Here is a 17,699-nt window from a genome sequence, read left to right as displayed (position 1 = left end):
AAATTATGTTTAAACAAGCATCTCTGTTCCTAGTGCATTTTCAAACCCCAAGTAAACTGAATTAGTCTGTCAGATTTTTCAGTGGAGGAAAATAATGTAGCTTTGACTCCTGTGAGGCAGACTTGAGCCATGCCCACAGTTCCCAAACTATACTATCAGCAGGGAGTTTAAAAAAAAGAAAAGGTATTTCAAGCGAGTTCTCCATAAGTATGTTTTCTTGAAACAAGAATATGATGTTACAAAAAAGAAAAACCTTAGACAGGGCCATTCAAAGAACCTCCAAAACTAAACAGCATACTTTCTGATGATCTATAATCAAGGCCTAAACCTCTCCTATTCTTCAGTCTGAAGCAAACCACAGACCTTTAGGTCAATAAGCAGGTATCCACTGCCTCAAGCAATATCCTATTAAGGCCATAAAGAACAAGCTTTAGGTATCAGTAACAGACTAATCCACTATTAGAAGAAAAGACTTCAGACTTATTAGAGACATTACAGTAGGCTTGCAGAATACCGACATTCTGCATTTGCAAATATAAGGCAGAAATAGCCAGGTTACCCTCACCCAAACTGATAAAAAGCCTTTTCACTCCCTTCCAGCATACAAAAAAAAGTGACCTCAATTGAGATGTTAATTTGGCTGCACATTTCACTTGGCCACATGAATCCATGATGCTAGAGAGCTTCAGCAGCTGAACATAACCTCATCACTGGACAACTAAAAGTCCCACACTTCCCAATCACAGTTCGTAAGTTTCAGTGACATGGGTTTATCTACCAGCAGGGTGAAAGCCTCAGACAGGTAAATGAGACAGATTTATTCTATGCCTAATACATCCAATTCTATAAACTAATGGCTTTCTTTTATAGCAGATGTCAAGACATCTTGTTAAATCCATCTATGACAAAAACTGGGCAAACACACAAACCAAAACCCTATTGTGTGTACAGGTCTTGATCAACATGTACACTGTATGTACACCAGTCTTGCACAAAATATTACTAAAGAGGCAATGAATCTCCCTGACCAGTCAGAAACATGTATGCCTTAAGAACTGGACTGTTCCACCACAGACAGCTACAGCTAGAAGTGCAAGAACATGGGATACAACCGACTGTAAATCCAGGAAATCATGGACTTCGTATACATTCATTACTAAATGAAAACAATTAGCAAGTGGCTTTTGAGCACCTAACCCCAAATTTCCCAGACTGCCTATTAGCTTGCTCCTCGATCTGTTTTGGGAAATTCTGACAGATTCTCCAAGACAAACCTGCTATAAAGAAAGTGGCCTCTGTACACTGTGGACAAGAACAACTCAAAGCCAGGTACATGTAAAGATGTGTAGATGTGGCACTTAGGGACGCTGGCTTAGTGCTGGACATTGCAGTGCTAGGTTAACAGCTAGACTCAGTCTTAAAGGTCTTTTCCAACCTAAACACTTCTACGATTCTGTGGTGTGTTGCCCCTCTTGATTAGCAGTATGGTAACAGTCAGTGCCAACAGACACTGATGAGGACTTTATATTCCGAAGTCCTGCAAAATGCAAGTTTGTTTTCTGTAATTAGTTTTAAAGCTTTTGATACTCTGGAGATGCCTTGTCCACTAGTTGTCTATAATCAAGCAATTTCCTCCTTTCTTAGCTGGCTGACAGTTGTTTGCAAGATTTTCAAGCTACAGAAAGTCTCAGATTCATCCTTTAAGTGACCCTGAGCAAAACCAACAGACTTAAAGATAACTTGACTGAGATACCGAAGCTTGAAGGCTTCTGACGGAGACACAGAACAGTTCCCTTAATTAAGCAAAGTAATCACCGACTCCAAGTTCATTATTAATTCTATTTCCAAAATTATTTTTATTTATTCCAAAACTAGTCTTTAACATTTTTCTTGGATACCTAGATTCCACTGTATTTAATACTCCCTGTATCTCCCCAAAGTAACTAACCAAATTACCTGCTCCACTAGTTGTTTACATCTGGCAAGACCTGGCTCTTCCAACACAGACCCTAGTAGGGGACATCATAAAGAGGATCAGAGTCTACTTATGGCTACTGCGTTGACTACAAAGGACACACAGATGTGCTGTGTTTTCACCTGCATTATGCTAGTTGCAAATATGATGATCTGTTCCTAAATATGTGGAAATCAAAGACAACAAAGAATTGGAAAGAGGCAAAAAACCCCAAATGCAACCCAAACATTTGGGTGGAAAAGGGAGGAAATGAAGTCTGATACTGCCCTAAAAAAAGCAGGCCTGACAACACTAATACTGGTGAATGTACTCCATCCAGTTGCCTCAAGAGGAGCCAAGGATATCCACATCAGGAGAAGCTGAATTCTGAGAAAAGGTCTGTAAGCTGCCTGTCATCTGGTAACTGAAAAACTACTTGCTGTCAAAGAGATACAGAATCTAGCTTTACTGTATGCACTGAAGAAATCTTTGGAAGGAAGATCTTAAACATGATTTTGGAGCCTGAGTACTTGTGAACAATGCTTCCACATGACACTTCCGAGGTTAAAAGTTCAAAACACTCATCAAGTGGCTAAACAACAAACAGACTCAGTTGTTAAACAAAACATCTGCTGCCTCAAAATACAGGGCTTTTAATATGCAAAGAAAGAGCTCTTTTTCTAAAGCTGTCAAAACCCTTGGAGTCCTTGTCAAACAAGTTTACTCCTATTCCACTAATTTACTTCTGTCACTGCAACTTACTACCACAGACAAATGGTTGGGAAAAGCTGCCTCTATGATTCTGGAACTTGTTAAAGCTCTCAGAAGATAGGTAACATGGAGCCAGCTTTGTCAACAATCACTAAATGGCAACAAGACCTTTCACGACCACGGCAGGACAAAGGATAACTTCAGATTCTGTGCTAACCAGGCATTTCAGGAGGGTATTTAGCAAAGCTGCAAGCTCTTTCTTTAAAAGACATGATTAGCTATCAGGTAAGATGGTCTAAAAAGCAGACAGGAGATCCTCAGCTCTAAGAAGGAGGAAAAGAAGTCTCCCCTCTATGGCAGCAATAGGACACCACCACGGGAGCTAGGCCCAGAACCACTGCTATACCCCTTTCAAATTCTTAGCAAAGCCACCTCAGACATCAGCCCTTCCCTCAATGCCCACTACCAAGGTTCAACAATTTCAGCTTTCTTTATCACGAGAAAATTCTTATGAGACTGGGGAGTTTGGGAAGCAATCCTCCATGCAGAAAAAGGGTCTCTCTTCAAGAGTCTCATGCAAAAGCACTTTTTAAAGGCAGATATTTTCAGTCAAATAAAAGACTTCAGTTATGTTGGGTTTTATGTTCCCCAAACAAGTTTCATATGTTCTGGCTACCAAAACTCTAGCTTGAGTTTATGTATAAAGGAACATACCCTTTCCTAAAAATTGCCAAAGCAGAGTCTTTCTTTTCTCCATATTGTTACTGTCAGAACTCCAAAAGCACTTGCGGGGAGGGATAACTCCTCTAGATTATTACGCTACCATAAATTGCCTGCAAAAATTTTAAAGGGAAAACAGCCTCTTTCTACAAATTCTATTATAAGGATTATGCAAACAAATTTACTAGGTTTGTGAAAAGTGAAAACTGTGATACAAGATGCTTGTGCTGCTTTGCTATCTAGGTTGCACTAGAATAGTATCCAGATATTGTTAAAGTGATACTGGTTGTAGCATATTCTTTGGAGCTCTAATATACCGTGAAAAGAAATCTGCTACAGTCATGTCTAAAAATGCAACCCTAGAGACAAAGGAAAAATAACTGCAATATGATTGTCTTTACTGAATCATAGCTTTGGAACAGGATGAAAACTCTCAGAGGGCCATGAAACTTATTTTCTGTTCAAAGAACTTGTTTCATAAACCAGCACAATGTTCAATTCATCAGGTGGGAGGGAAAAAAAAACAGTAGAAGGAAGAATGACCCTTAAAATAGACTTTTTTTTATAAAAAAAATCCAAAAAACTATGACTCCCAGTGACCTGAAAGTGGATGCATGATTCAGAAAAAAAATATTTCTGTACTTAAAGACTGCCAGATATCAAATTCTCATTAACCTGGTTTATATTAATGTGATTTATAGATTATTATTGGCAGAAAAATTTCAAGAAATTCCACATCCACAAAGTGCCAACCCTCAACCCCACACATGTAATACATAGGTGTGTCTCTATCGCAAAAGGACCATGACATGTTAATATACTTACAGTTCCACCCATGTGAGGTGGTAGATACTCTCCACTGATATATTCTTGTACATCATTCTTGTTGGTGAACTTTAACATGCTTATTGCATCTGGGCCAAGCCAACCCTTCACAATTTTAAAAGCAGCTTTAAAACAAAAGGTATACGTAAGTGTCAGGAAGGATTTGTTGGTTGGTTTTTTGTTTGGGTTTTGTTGGTTGTTTGGGTTTTTTTGGGTTTGGTTGGTTTTTTTTTTGCAGTGTTCTGTAAGGTCTACAGGTACACAAGTGAGCTATGTCCCATAAGATATGACAGCACCTGTTCTGCAAGTTTCTGTTACAATGGAAATAAACAGCTCAAGGGAAACAATATTAATTACAGAGAAAATTTATAGACATGTAGTTTTCTACAGAAGAATACAGACAGACCAGAGACTGTCATGGAAAGAGTATCTTTGGTTTAATAAGTGACAAATTCGCCGTCTTGGAATTCAGTCCAGAACACATTTGGGGGGGTAAAAACCAATTGTGTTTCCAAATCTGAATGAGGGAGATTGGGAAAGTTATGTATATACTCTTCCTAGTCAAAGTGTTTTCCTCCTTTAAAGGCCACTTGTTCAGATCTACAGAGTACTTTCAAACACCATAGTTATTTCAGTAATGGTAAAACATCAATATACAGAAAAATGTAAGCCAACATAAAAATATGTATTCATATAGTAAAAATGCATGAATAACATGTTAATCTTGTACATATAGTTAGAAGTTATTGAAGTACACACATCAAAACATATGTAACTATATCAGCGTCAGGCATCGATCGAGTTCTGTAGTCCTATTTTTGGCCGATTACGTGCCCATCATTTGTTGATGAAAATATTCCTAAATCATGAACAGATCCAGCTTTGAAAGGATTACAGTTGGTAACATTCAAAGACTAGTCTATTTATCAAGGTCTCCTAAGCTTTAAAGATAACGGGATATGTATGTTTAAAGCATGATTAAAATACAGTGCTAGAAGGAAGAACAAAAAGTATGCAAACTACAAACTGACACATTTAAAGATGCATGTTTAACGAATTCCACCATTCAGCTGTATCTACACAGAACAGAAAAATGCTTCCTATTTATGCTACTAGTTTTAAAAGGTTATCATGATCAAAAAGAAAAAAAAAACACCCCACCACAAAACCAAACAACTCACCATTCATTATCCATGGCATTTCAAAGATCACTATCTTTGCTGAAAAGACAAAAAGAAAAGAAAATACAAATGCCAAGTGTTTTACGTATTCCTCTGTTTAAGAGGAAACACAGCAATAACAGTCATGTAAAAAGTGAAGTCATTTTTACAAACTTCCATGCTTACATTCCTGTAGAAGCAATTTTGTATAATTGGTTTTAACATGTACAAACTTATTTATATGACTATATAATAGCATTAGAATTTTATTAACTGTTTTCCAAGAAAACAGCTAAGTTACATACTTATATATATACACACTTCTCTGGGATACTATTCTGACATACTGTTACTAGAAAGAAATATCCCCAAGTAAGGCAGAGAAAGGCAAGATCTCAACCTGACCTAGAAAAGCAACTACTGAATGGAAAAGAAGGTTTAACAGGTATATTCAGCACCTCTTCTTCCCAAAGAAACAAACAGCAAGAGTCTTTGTAAATCCACATTTTTTAAGCTTTCTTTTTTTTTAGCAAAGTCTGAAAAGTTAGTACTTTGACTCAGAAGAGCCCCAAAGTTCTTCTCTTCAATGTTAAAAACCCAAAACCATGATGTTGCACTTGACTAAGTTTGATATTTGATCAAAATTTTGAACTTTGAATATTAAATTTCAGCTTGCTGATCAGAGTTTAAGCAGTTGCTGTACAGAATTTCAGGATTCAGATACTTTTTCATCTAAAATGTATAGTGCATGTAAGATAAGCTAGCAAAAACTATTTGGTGTTTGCCTACCCACAAAAAAATACTAGCAGGCAAGAACGCAGGTTTTTCCAAGTGTGCACACAAACATGCCTTATTCTTGTTCAGAGTAAACCACTGCTCCCTAAAATTTTCTATGGCCATTTATTCTTTGTCCCCTGAAGACTCCTAAAGGATACAAACTGTCATACAAGTCTGAAAAGTTTCTACCCAAACAACAAGAAGCAAAGGAAAAAAACAAAGGCCAATTCAGTTCTACTAGATGCCTGTATAAATTTTTAATCTGTAAAAACATGCCTTAAATTACTATTACATGAAAAGCCAGTTGGTATTTGATGAATGTAAAGTTTATTTAAAATATGAATTTGTGCTTGTTTGTGAGCACAAAAATATTCTGAATCTGTAACATTTGTGTGCCATGTCGTTATCTCATTAAGCACATGCAAAGAAACTCAAGTCTCCCCAACCATCTGTAATATTATGAAATGCTCTTATTACACAAGCCTACAGAGTTTAAGATTTAACACACAATACTTACTGAGGAAGTTTGGGTAATAATCTGTGAAACAGTTGACAATAAACCGAACAAAATCCAAGTCCTAAAATAAAAGCACAGAGCGAATGTAATACAAGTCAAAGCATTAAAAATACAAGCTTAGTTAAGCTATTGAGTAACACAAGATACTCATATTGTAATCATCTCTGTTCACATTTTATACATACTATAAACATCATCCAAACTCAATGCAATGCTTTTCACTTCATTAAATTGCTGCAGGACTATGGTCAAATTTAGCTTTATGATTCAAGAAATAAGTCAATAAACCCATTATCAGCGCAATAATTTCAGTATCTAAACTACTGCAGAATATAAACAGGATTTAAGCTATACAGGAAAGATGGAGGAAAGTCTTTAGTACTACAGAAGCTTGATAGATTATCTTAAAGCCTTACAGGGGAAAGCAATAAACATATTGAAATTTCCCTTCAATAATTTGTCTGGAATATTATTCAATATACCACTGTCTCGGGATCTTCCAGAGAATAGTAATTTTCCTTTCCAGAGAATTTTTGGGTTTAGTACTAGTTTGCAGTATGCAGAGAAATGGAGTGCTGCCTCTGCCCACAAAAGAGCTGCTTTTGTATACCACCCATTTTCAAGGTGCTTCCATCCACTGAGCAGTCCCACAGAATTACAGCCAAGTCTTCATTGCAAAATCCAGGTATAATAGAACTGACTACACAGTAAAGGGCAAAAAAGGCACTTTATAAAACTGGTATAGATAATAAAGTAAGAATTATTATAGTTAAGTACTTTGGTTAGGTGGGAAGCCTGCCACAAGTACTCATACTTTCTCCACTCCTAACAGGAGCGACCACTACTACTTTCAGAAATGGTACAAAACATATTGCTGATGGAGGACCTAAAGCCTGTCATAACAGTAAAAATGTTATGGGGAACAGGCTTCTGCAGTAATGTAAACATGCTATTACAACATTTGTTGACAGAAAGAAAAAAACACACACCCCATATAAAAGGATTACCCACAACTTGAAAGCTTTATTAGTAGCTTTGGTAACTAGAAACTAACTGAAAGCTTGGTATCTTTAGAGGCAGAAGGTAGCCTTAATAGAAACATTTATCTCAGCTGGCTGTTGTTTGTACCAGGATGCAGTATCTTTCATTTAATAGCATAAACAGTGACAGATTTCCAAGCAATGACTGGAATTTCCTCTGCATTAACAAGGATGCTGCTCTTTATTCCACTGCCTATCCAAAAGCAGCACTATCAGATATCGGAAGACAGATCCATTTTTTTTGTAATGAAAGTCTGGAATTGGAAGTACAAATTTCAGCAGACCGTTCAATAACCACATCTATTCTAGTTACCTGAACTGGTGCAACAAGGCATGAGCCATCATAATTACCTGGCTGCATACCAGCGATAAAAACTGACATAGTAGATGTCTATAGCAACAGAACAAACAAGTGAAGCGTGCTCTGGAAAAGAACCCTGAAATCCAAGTTCTTTTAGGGTGAATTTTATCAATTACTCTACATTGCTACAGCCAGCTATTAAAAAATCCTGCTCTGTGCTAAATGTACTAGCAAGGCTGTACAATGTGTCACTTACAGACAGCACTCACTGAGATTGAGACTCCCAGAGACACAAAGACACTGGAAAGAAGTTGCTTCAGGATATGCTCCATAAAACCCAAATCAAGTTACTTTTTCACTTCAAGGAAATTACAATCCTTTAATCTTGTTATATAAAACCATGGGTCCAGTATTATCTTTAGGAGTACTGATAGACAGCTCTCAAGGCACAGGCAAGAAGAAATTCTGCCTTGCAGAACTGAATTACACCATATTTATCCGTCAAAGTATCTTCTCAAAAGCCTGTGGCCCTGTACTTCAAAGCTGCAAGGTCCTAATGCAACATTAACCACCTTGCCTAGCAAAGGTTAAAAAAAGCTTCCCCCCCCCCCTTACATTTAAATGCATTCCTGCCATACCACCAACAACAAAAGAACAAGACAAGTTTTAGCCATTCCTGTAACAATCACAGGACAGCATGGCATTTGCTATAGAATATTGAAATTCTTCTTAGAAATAAGGTTTGGGGTTTTTAAACCAATGGACAATCTATGAGATTTTTAGTTAGATTAAATCTATAAATATATGATAGGCAAGATCTCCATCTGACAATCTAAAACTGCTTAGGTTTTGCCTCCTGAAAGTGGGTGCTAAAAATTTATTTTTGAACTCAGCTGAAGAGAATGACACTGTAGATTTTCACCTATTATACTAAAATTATTCAAGTGCCACCTTCCCCCACCTCCTAAAAAAAAATAATCCTGATTTTAGGTTGTCTAGGTTGAGGACCAGCAAAAAATGCAGGTGATATTGCTCTACTCGTCTAAACAAGCTTCTACAAAACAAATCTTAAAGATGCCTGTAGTAAGCTATGTATATGCATTTATGCTTTTCTTATAAGCATACTAACAGGTAGAAATGCAGATCTAAAGAAAGAGATGCTATAGCACACATTCAACTCTTAACTCTATGTAAGTTTAAAAAACACATTTTCATTTCCAAATTTCTGAAAAGGACCTCAACCAATAGCTAAGCTGCAGCTTCATTCTATGCCATTAACCTGACCAAGTTCTACTGGTAGTAGTAGTCTATCATTCAGACTGTATTAACAGCAACTGTACATAAAGCTGTACACAAGCTGATGCCCACTCACACCTAAAATGGATAACAACCACCCCCCCAAGATCTGATGAATGTAACTGACTCACTGTAAAGATGACAACATAAAACAAAGATTGTACCCAGTGCACTTAGTTCTAAGTAAATCTATCGATTCAGATATTAACCAGGACTTCTGCTCTATAACAAGAGCAGCTTTTGAACCAGGAGATTTTAATAACATATACCTGAACCCAACTAAGGAACAACTTAAGCAGCAAAATGTGTATTAAAAAAATTCTAGAAAAATATACAAGAAGTCCAGATGACAGCATGTAACCACTGTACTAATTAGTGTTGAGAATACTGGGATCAAAAATTTCATCTCAAAAGCAAGGGAAGTGAAAAAACTGAAAAAGAAAACCCACAGCACACAGCTGACAATTCAGTCTTCAACTGCAATGTACAACTTCACAAGAAGCAGTCTGTCATTTTGGTCCTCACAGAAGTGCTGACACATGACATAAATACCAATGGACAGCAGCAAGAGAGCCGTATCTCAAGCTTACCAAAATAAATGCTTAAACAAGTGAATGAAATTTATTTGTTGCTGTGTTTTGTAGGTTGAAATCAATCTCATCAGAAAACCTGTTCACAAGGAATGTGTTCTAAGGCAATACTTTGTCTCCTGAAATAGACAAGAGCATTTCTGTATCACAATGGAAAAACACCATATTGAGCTGAATCTCTAGCTCAGGCAGACTAGAGGAAACCCCACTCCACATGCTACAGTGTTGATGTCACTACACTACAAACTTAGTAAAATTTAGCATCCTTCAAAGATACGCAGGCATATGGATGCCAAGTTACAACACATTCAGATACTGTGCAACAATCATTGAAGCCAAAGTAAACAGGGAGTGTCTTCAAACACTATGAAATTCCAGTGGTCATGTAAAAACATACTTTCATGCCTTGTGAAAGCTTTAGGGAAAAATGAAAAGATATTCAACTACCAGTATTCTAAAGTAAGAACATTCCATGAGGAGGAGTTTGGGGGAAACTAATATCTCACAGCAATATTTTCAGGATCAGTTTATGAAATATTATAGACAAAGAGACAATAAATTAAGCTTTCGAAAATCCAAAACCCCACAAATCCACACCTTCTTTAAGTCTTCCACTTTTCCATACAGGTACAGGACTTAGGAACAGTTAAAACGACCAATTCAGGAACAGTTCTTAAATACATTTAAGTTTCATGTAACATGCACAATTTGTTAAGTTCCAATGACCATCTAAACTTAATATTCTCTGAAGTTTATTTCAGGCAGGGAATTACCCAATTCTATGCATAACTAAGGTAAATCCATAAGTAATACCCAAAGTAGACTACTGACTCAACATATGACTAATAGGTATTGAATTCATTTAAATACTTATTTCCAAATACCTAGAACATGACATTTAAAATACTTAATTCTGAAATGTTAAAATTGATGAAAAGTTGAATTTTGTGGATTATTGTAAAAGTGGGAAATAGTTATCCGGAATAGTTTTCAAAACTAGTATAATTCCTCTTGGCTTCTTTAATGATTTAGTTCAGCTCTACAACTTTGTCCAAGGTAAAGGTGAAATCCTGTTCTTAAAATCATTATAATTTTCTACAACAACTACAACAGTTTGAATAACCATCACTTGCAGCAGTGACTATGCTACACCGCTCCTCCTTCATTTTGTCTAGAATGCATCTAGAACCATATAAAAACTTTTGCTAAGAGAAATGTCTCCTCTTCTGAGTGAAAAGTTGGAATCTCTCATTTACTTAAGGTCAAGCTTGGAGGAAGCAGTCTTCAGTAAAGCTGACAGGCTGGACAAGGAACTGAAAAAAGGGGTGAAGATATTCTTGAAGAAGTATAAACCCGAGTCTGACAGACAGGCCAACAATTCAGAGGTCTACCACACCTGTTCAAATTCAGGAACCCTCACTTTTTATGTACCTGTACAGAACAAGCATACAGATTTCTTCACCATACTAGTCTCATCATTGTAATAACATGTTTTGTTAGTAAAAAAACAGACTTGGGCTGTATTTGGTTAAGACTAATACTGAAAGCAATGCCTACTTGATGAACTGCTCTTTTGCATCCAGCTTATTTCTCTTCACAACAAAATTCAATGGGTGGAGAGAGCTGCATGCAAGGACTTAAATGAACCCAATTTAAATATACAGGGACAGCATACACAGCATGGAGGATGGATAGGCAGGATCAGAATTGTCAGCTGAAGATGCTATCTTGTCAGAACAGATCACCATTCTCAAAGATCTCAGTCACTACATCTAAAGTGTTTTAATGCTTCACCATTACTCCATGTTTCCATCCTTTACACTCTTGACTGACTGATTCTCCAAAAAAAGATAACAATGAAAATGGAGCTGTTTAAGAACTTGCAGCATTTGTACTCATAATAAAAGATGGCTCAGCCTTTTTGGGTGGTTCAAAACTAAGTTTTATTACTGTCATCCATGACAACTTATAAACCAAGCTGGTGAGCGACTACTATATATAGTCACATGGGCTCCATCATCAAGCTAAAAGCAAGTTTTCAGTGTGCTGCACAAGACAGTTTAATATGTAATAAAAGACTCTGGAAACTGCTCATGTTCACAAGAGGAAAGCCCTACATATTGCCAACGTCAGCAATTAAGTTATTTAGGTATCAAGGACTGCACAAGGACTCCCCTTTTTCTGGGGACATCGGTTAAGTAATTCAGAAAGCAATCAAACACACCATAGAAGTACTTACTATGTGACTGATTCCAGTTTCAGCCATGTCAAATACCACTGTTAAGGGCTTTCCATGATCTCTCTTGGCATAATGTTCTAACCAAAAAGCTACCAGTTTCTTTTTCTCTAGCTGCTGTTTAGGATCTCTTGTATGATGCTTCACTTTGAACCAAACTTGTGAGAAGAAAAGAAAGAAAAAAATTGAAACAGATCCAAATTAACAGAAAATATTATGCAAGTAACTATACAGGATGCACTGAAGTTTATTAACACTTCGGAGTATATTCACATTTCTACCAATTTTGTGGCCAATGCACAGCCAGAATAGCCATTGCATACCCTTCTACCACCACTCCATTCCTTTCTCACCTTTTTATACTTTAAAATGTTTATTTTACAGAACAGAATGAGAACTAAGCATGTGGCCCAAGAAGCATGTTTCTCAAGCTCCAACTAACCAGAAACTCTTAACTACAATCTGAATTTGCATACCAAGTTAGACAGCCTGACCCAATTAACATTCACAGAAGAAATATTTCAGGTATGGAAAAAGAGAGACATTAGTTATGTTTCAGTGACAAAAAAATAAGAAATCATTATTTACTCAACTTACACATTCATGTCATGAAAAAATTGCATAATTTTCTGTCCAAGCACCAATGCAAGAAATTAATGTTTTTTATACTTTTCTCCCCTTCGTTCAGTCTCACTAAACTGAGCCACTTAGTATAATCATGCTTAGCTTTCTTAATGCTATAAAAAGGTATCACTACCACTTATCCTTGAATAGTTGCCTTGGCGGCTAAAAGAAAATTATGAAGCATTACAAAGTAGGGATTTTTCATACAGCACTGATATCTTACAATGACAAAGGGCAGTAAGACAAAATATAGCCATAGAATAAAAGCTGTATTTTTTCTGATCGTGATTTTTTTAAAAAACAACAACTAGTACATTGGTGTTTAAAACAGTCATTTATGTAACAGATTGGATTATTAGTGTATTTCTGGCATTTACAAACTAGCCCTTGTAAGCCAAAGAAAACCAGAATTTCAGATTTAATTTTTTGGGTTTTTTTCAAGATCAATGCTTGGAAAACCTCATGAGCGATCTGTTTAAAAAGCCTGTCTTGCCTCACTGAATTTAATTTTTAATTAAAGTATATCTGTGAAATGTTACAATAGATTCATCTATAGAAAACAATACTGAACATTATACACTATTAAAAAATCCTCTGGAGTATTTCAGGTAATATTTACTGTTTCCCTATAAATCTTATTCTTTAATTACTAGAAGTTAACAACACCAACTTGAGATTGAGAGTTCATTCTCCAACAGTTCTCAGCTGTCCAAGTTGTTACTGATCCTTCCAATGACAACAGAAAAAAATGAAACAAAACAAGAAAACCATTGCAGACCTCCTGTGGACCACTGCACGTGTGCAAGAAAGTGGGCTGACAGAAAAGCAATGACAATGCACTGTAATAATGAATATTTATACTAGTCATATACTCACCACGGCAGATATAGAAACAATGCACTTCAACAGGAAAGTTAAAGACTGCATTATAAATAGGATAAAGGCTTATGATTTTTGATAACTGCTGATAAAGTTTCCCCATTCCACTTCTGTGATCCAAAGAGACACTAAGTTACCAACTTATTTTTAGTAAAAACAGTTGTCAATATGTACCTACTTCTATTTTTAAAACATTTGGTTTTTTAAAACAAATGTTAAAATGCTGGAAACAAAAATTATCAGTAACTGAAAATATTATATTTGTGTAACTTACATAATTTATAGCCCTCTTTATCATATCCATGCAGAAAGAGAGAACCATTTTCAAATAACCATTTTGGAAGGACAGATTCTGTCAAGTCTGCAAAGCCAAATGAAAGATTATTTCAGTAATCATATTAATAATCACATCGTAACTTAACAGAAGTCACTAAAAATGCAAAGTCTAGCAAGAAAATACAAAAACATCTTTATAAGCCACTTTCCAAGGCCTTTACTAAAGTAAATATTGACCCCATTTAAAATCTTTACCATCTTCTTCCTCTCATGCTGCAGAGTAGGATCTATTTAGGAAGAAATAAATTAAAAAAAAATACTATTTTATCTAGCCTGTCAGACCAGTGCTACTATGAATAACAAGAGCTCTGGTTCTTGGTGCTTTTTTTGGTTTGGTTGTGGGGTTTTTCGTGTGTGTGGTTTGTTTTTGTTGTTTTGTTTTTTTGTTTGTTTGGTTTTTTTTTTTTTTAAGGACTCCATTCTAGCAAATGCATGAAGACTAAAGAACAGATAGCTCCCATCCTCTTAAAAAAACCTTTCAATAGACAATGCAACCACAACAAGACTGTGACACAGTACTAGCCAACATAAAAAGCAGTAGTTCTAATTTTATTTTTTTTAACTGAGAAGAATATAACTTGCTCAGTGACCCCTGGTATTTACAAAACCTTTAAAAGGTGCTTAATGAAACTACATATAGAAGTCAGTTGTAGTTCAATAGGAAACCAACACACCATCAAAATCATTAGATAATACAGCTTACCATTAACTCTGTATTCTTTCCTCCACTGAAAGCTTTCATCAATCATCTTTAACGTGTCATCCACAACATCATGACGCCAAATCAGATAGTTTTCAACCCATTTGTCATCTTGCTGAAGTCTGTCCACATCTCTAGAATCATATTTATCCGATTTATCTAGCAAATAAATTAATTATTGTAAGAATATAGCATTTTCTACGAAAACATGAAAAAGATTTGTAAAGTTTCAATATAAGCATCTACTAGATACAAAGGATTTCTTTTGCAGTCTCAAACTTCAGGAGATAAAGCATAGCACAAGAAATTGGTTAAAACCAGGTATCCATTGTGATGATATTTAGGAACACTACAATATTTTTCCAGTGAGAGTAATCTTTTCCATGATTCTTCCTCAGAAAAAAACAAGAGAAAACAAAAAGGTGTGTGTAGGGCAGTGTAATTTTTCTAAAACTTCTAAAAACAGGTTTCTATAATTAACAAATTAGTATATAGCCTAAGAATCTGTGTACTGATAGATATATGTATTAAGCATCACTAGTTCAAGGCTTGAGCTCTCAAACTTACAGGCATCAGTATATCCGACCATGAAGTGTCAGACAACAGATGTTATAATTTCTGGGTTTGACCACATAGTATACATCACTGCCTTAAACAAAACTGTTTTCTTTGAAACGATTGCACACTCTACACTTTATAAGTAGTTCCTTTACTGAACAGTTCAGTTCTGTACTGAACTCCAGAGCTGTACAAAACACCAGGGCTCAAACTCTTCTTCTGTCAGGTTAGCAAGAGGCTAAGAGGTTAACATGCTTTAGGAAGTACTTCAGATGAAACTGGAGTTGCTGCCTTTTCTTTAATATATTGTTTCTTAAACAGGAAAGTTTGTAAAATACAAATGCCTAAGGGAACCTACTTTTATTGTAGATATGCTTAAACAAAGGCTCACTTTTTAGATCACCACTCCTCTTTGTCAGAAAGATCTGCATAATCGAAATGTAAATCAAGCAACAGCCCACAACAGAAACATGCTTCTGAACACACTGATACAGATCTCTTTGCTAACTACTACAAAAAAAATAAGCTCTTAAAATATCCACTTAAATTTGTGATTAGCATGAAAAGAGTTAAGACTGGTTGTTAATAAAATAGATGCTAATTTTCACATACTGGAAAGCCTATTCCTCTGCCAGCTGCAATAAACTCAATAACTACTTTCAGCGCCATCATAGTATTAAGAACTGTGAAAGGATGTTTTAGGGATGTGTATTTCAGGCATCTTAACTCTGAGAAAGATGTTAAGACATCATTCAATTCTGCTAATATTTTTAGTTTTGCTGGCCTACATGCAGATATGACCCATTTTACTTGTCATTCAATTTATACTCCTTCCTGTCACAAATTAGTCAATATAACTAAGAAAGATATCTATTTTAAATGTACGTACCCACTAAGAGCTCTTATAGTTGGACTCCCCCAATGCATCTCTTCACATCCAGCTACTCACATACATTATCCACTCAGTTCCTTCTTCATTAGGTTTCTAATTTCTCCTTCCCTTGATCCCATCCCACTTCCTTACCTTGTTTCTTAGTCAAGCCTACAGTCAAATCCCACTTACCAAAATCTTAGTCCCCTCTTGCTCCTCTCTGCCCCAAAGCCTCCAATCCACTAAAAACTCACCCTCTCAGCTCCTTTCCTTATTTCCATACTTGTACCAGACAGCTCATTCTCTATATATTCTAAGCCCAGTAAAGTGAACACTTGGCACAAGACTGAAATGCTGTTTAACTTCTCTGTGGCTCTGGGTATATCTGGCAAAGACTTTGAGTATTAAAGTCTCAATCACTCATTTGAAATGTGTTTATTCCACAAATTATTTACAATTTGGACAGTTTTACCTGAAAAATGTTAACTACCTAATTTTAAGGTAGAATTATAAAAAAATTGACATTGAAGGGGATTTCTCAGTCCTAATTCCTGCTCACAACAACACTAACTTCCAAGTTCAAACAGGTCATCAAGTATCTTTTTCAGTCAAGTTTTGAAAACTGAAAAGTGTAGAACGATTCCACAGTCTTTCTTCGTGTAAGGTGCATTCCAACACAAATCCCCTTCAGAGATACCGTCACATACAGTAACTAAGCTGGCACATCCACGGTCAGCTGAAGCATGACAAGCACTGGCTGCTTTTCGCCATCTGATACTAGCTGTTCTATGCTATGGATTATTCAATGTTGTATACTGGCTATCCAAGCCATATATAGCTACACATAGCTACTGCAAACTAGGGCTTTGCCAGAGCAAAGATCTACTTTAACATGAGTATTAGACACCTCCAGTGCCTGAGCAACTTTACTTCAACTTGGTTTAATAATCTGTAACATGCACTAGCTTCCAGCTAAGAGTAACTGCAGTTAATCAACCAGCCAAGAAATTTCTGAGATCGCTCCCATATATATCCTATTCGTATAAGGGATTTTGGTACTGTGTAATTAAAGATAAAAACCACACACCACCAGGTAAAAACTAAGAGGATAACATTTCACACCACTTTCTGAGGCTCTTTGCTCTCAATAACTATTTGAGAGCAGAACTGTCAGAATGACAGAATAGTGCACCTTGTATCAAACAGTAATTCAAAAACATTCACATATTAAGTGGAACATGCCCCAGAACACGTTTCTGGGCCACTAAAATTTTCCAGAACTCTGAACTTAAATGTATGTATTTTTAATATTATCTAATTATTATTTTAAGAAAATGGAAGTGAAAGATTAATGGATAAAACATTTTGCCCAATCTTTTAACAGCAATGTTAAACAAGCTGGATTCAGCAATAGGAACAGTTGAAAAAATTAAAATATTTTTCCTCTTCAGCAACCGAATTTTCAACAAGCTGACACATGTCATCTGAATCTACATACATACTACAACACACACTAAATCAAAAACAACTAGTAAAATTCTACCTCTGCAGGCACTTGCAGGATGCTGGCATTTCAATTAGGTAAGCATAACAAGACTGACAGA

The 17,699-nt window shown here is 36.0% G+C and overlaps 1 protein-coding gene across 2 annotated transcripts in view; it reads right to left on the bottom strand.

Moving 5' to 3' along the window:
- The window catches only part of MOSPD2 (motile sperm domain containing 2), a 35,510-nt gene that overhangs the window by 11,881 nt on the left and 5,930 nt on the right, over positions 1 to 17,699 (bottom strand). For both annotated transcript variants that reach the window (XM_055801557.1, XM_013294794.3), the window contains exons 3-8: positions 14,670 to 14,825; positions 13,905 to 13,991; positions 12,131 to 12,285; positions 6,665 to 6,725; positions 5,392 to 5,430; positions 4,211 to 4,335 (exon numbers count right to left, since the gene is read on the bottom strand). In XM_055801557.1, the coding sequence (XP_055657532.1) occupies positions 4,211 to 4,335; positions 5,392 to 5,430; positions 6,665 to 6,725; positions 12,131 to 12,285; positions 13,905 to 13,991; positions 14,670 to 14,825 (623 nt within the window). The remainder of the gene's footprint in view (positions 1 to 4,210; positions 4,336 to 5,391; positions 5,431 to 6,664; positions 6,726 to 12,130; positions 12,286 to 13,904; positions 13,992 to 14,669; positions 14,826 to 17,699) is intronic.

This window comes from Falco peregrinus, chromosome 4 (genome assembly GCF_023634155.1).
Source record: "Falco peregrinus isolate bFalPer1 chromosome 4, bFalPer1.pri, whole genome shotgun sequence".
In the NCBI taxonomy this organism is placed as follows: domain Eukaryota; kingdom Metazoa; phylum Chordata; class Aves; order Falconiformes; family Falconidae; genus Falco; species Falco peregrinus.
The sequence above is the reverse complement of the archived record's forward strand: the minus strand, read 5'-3'. Positions and strand labels throughout refer to the sequence as shown.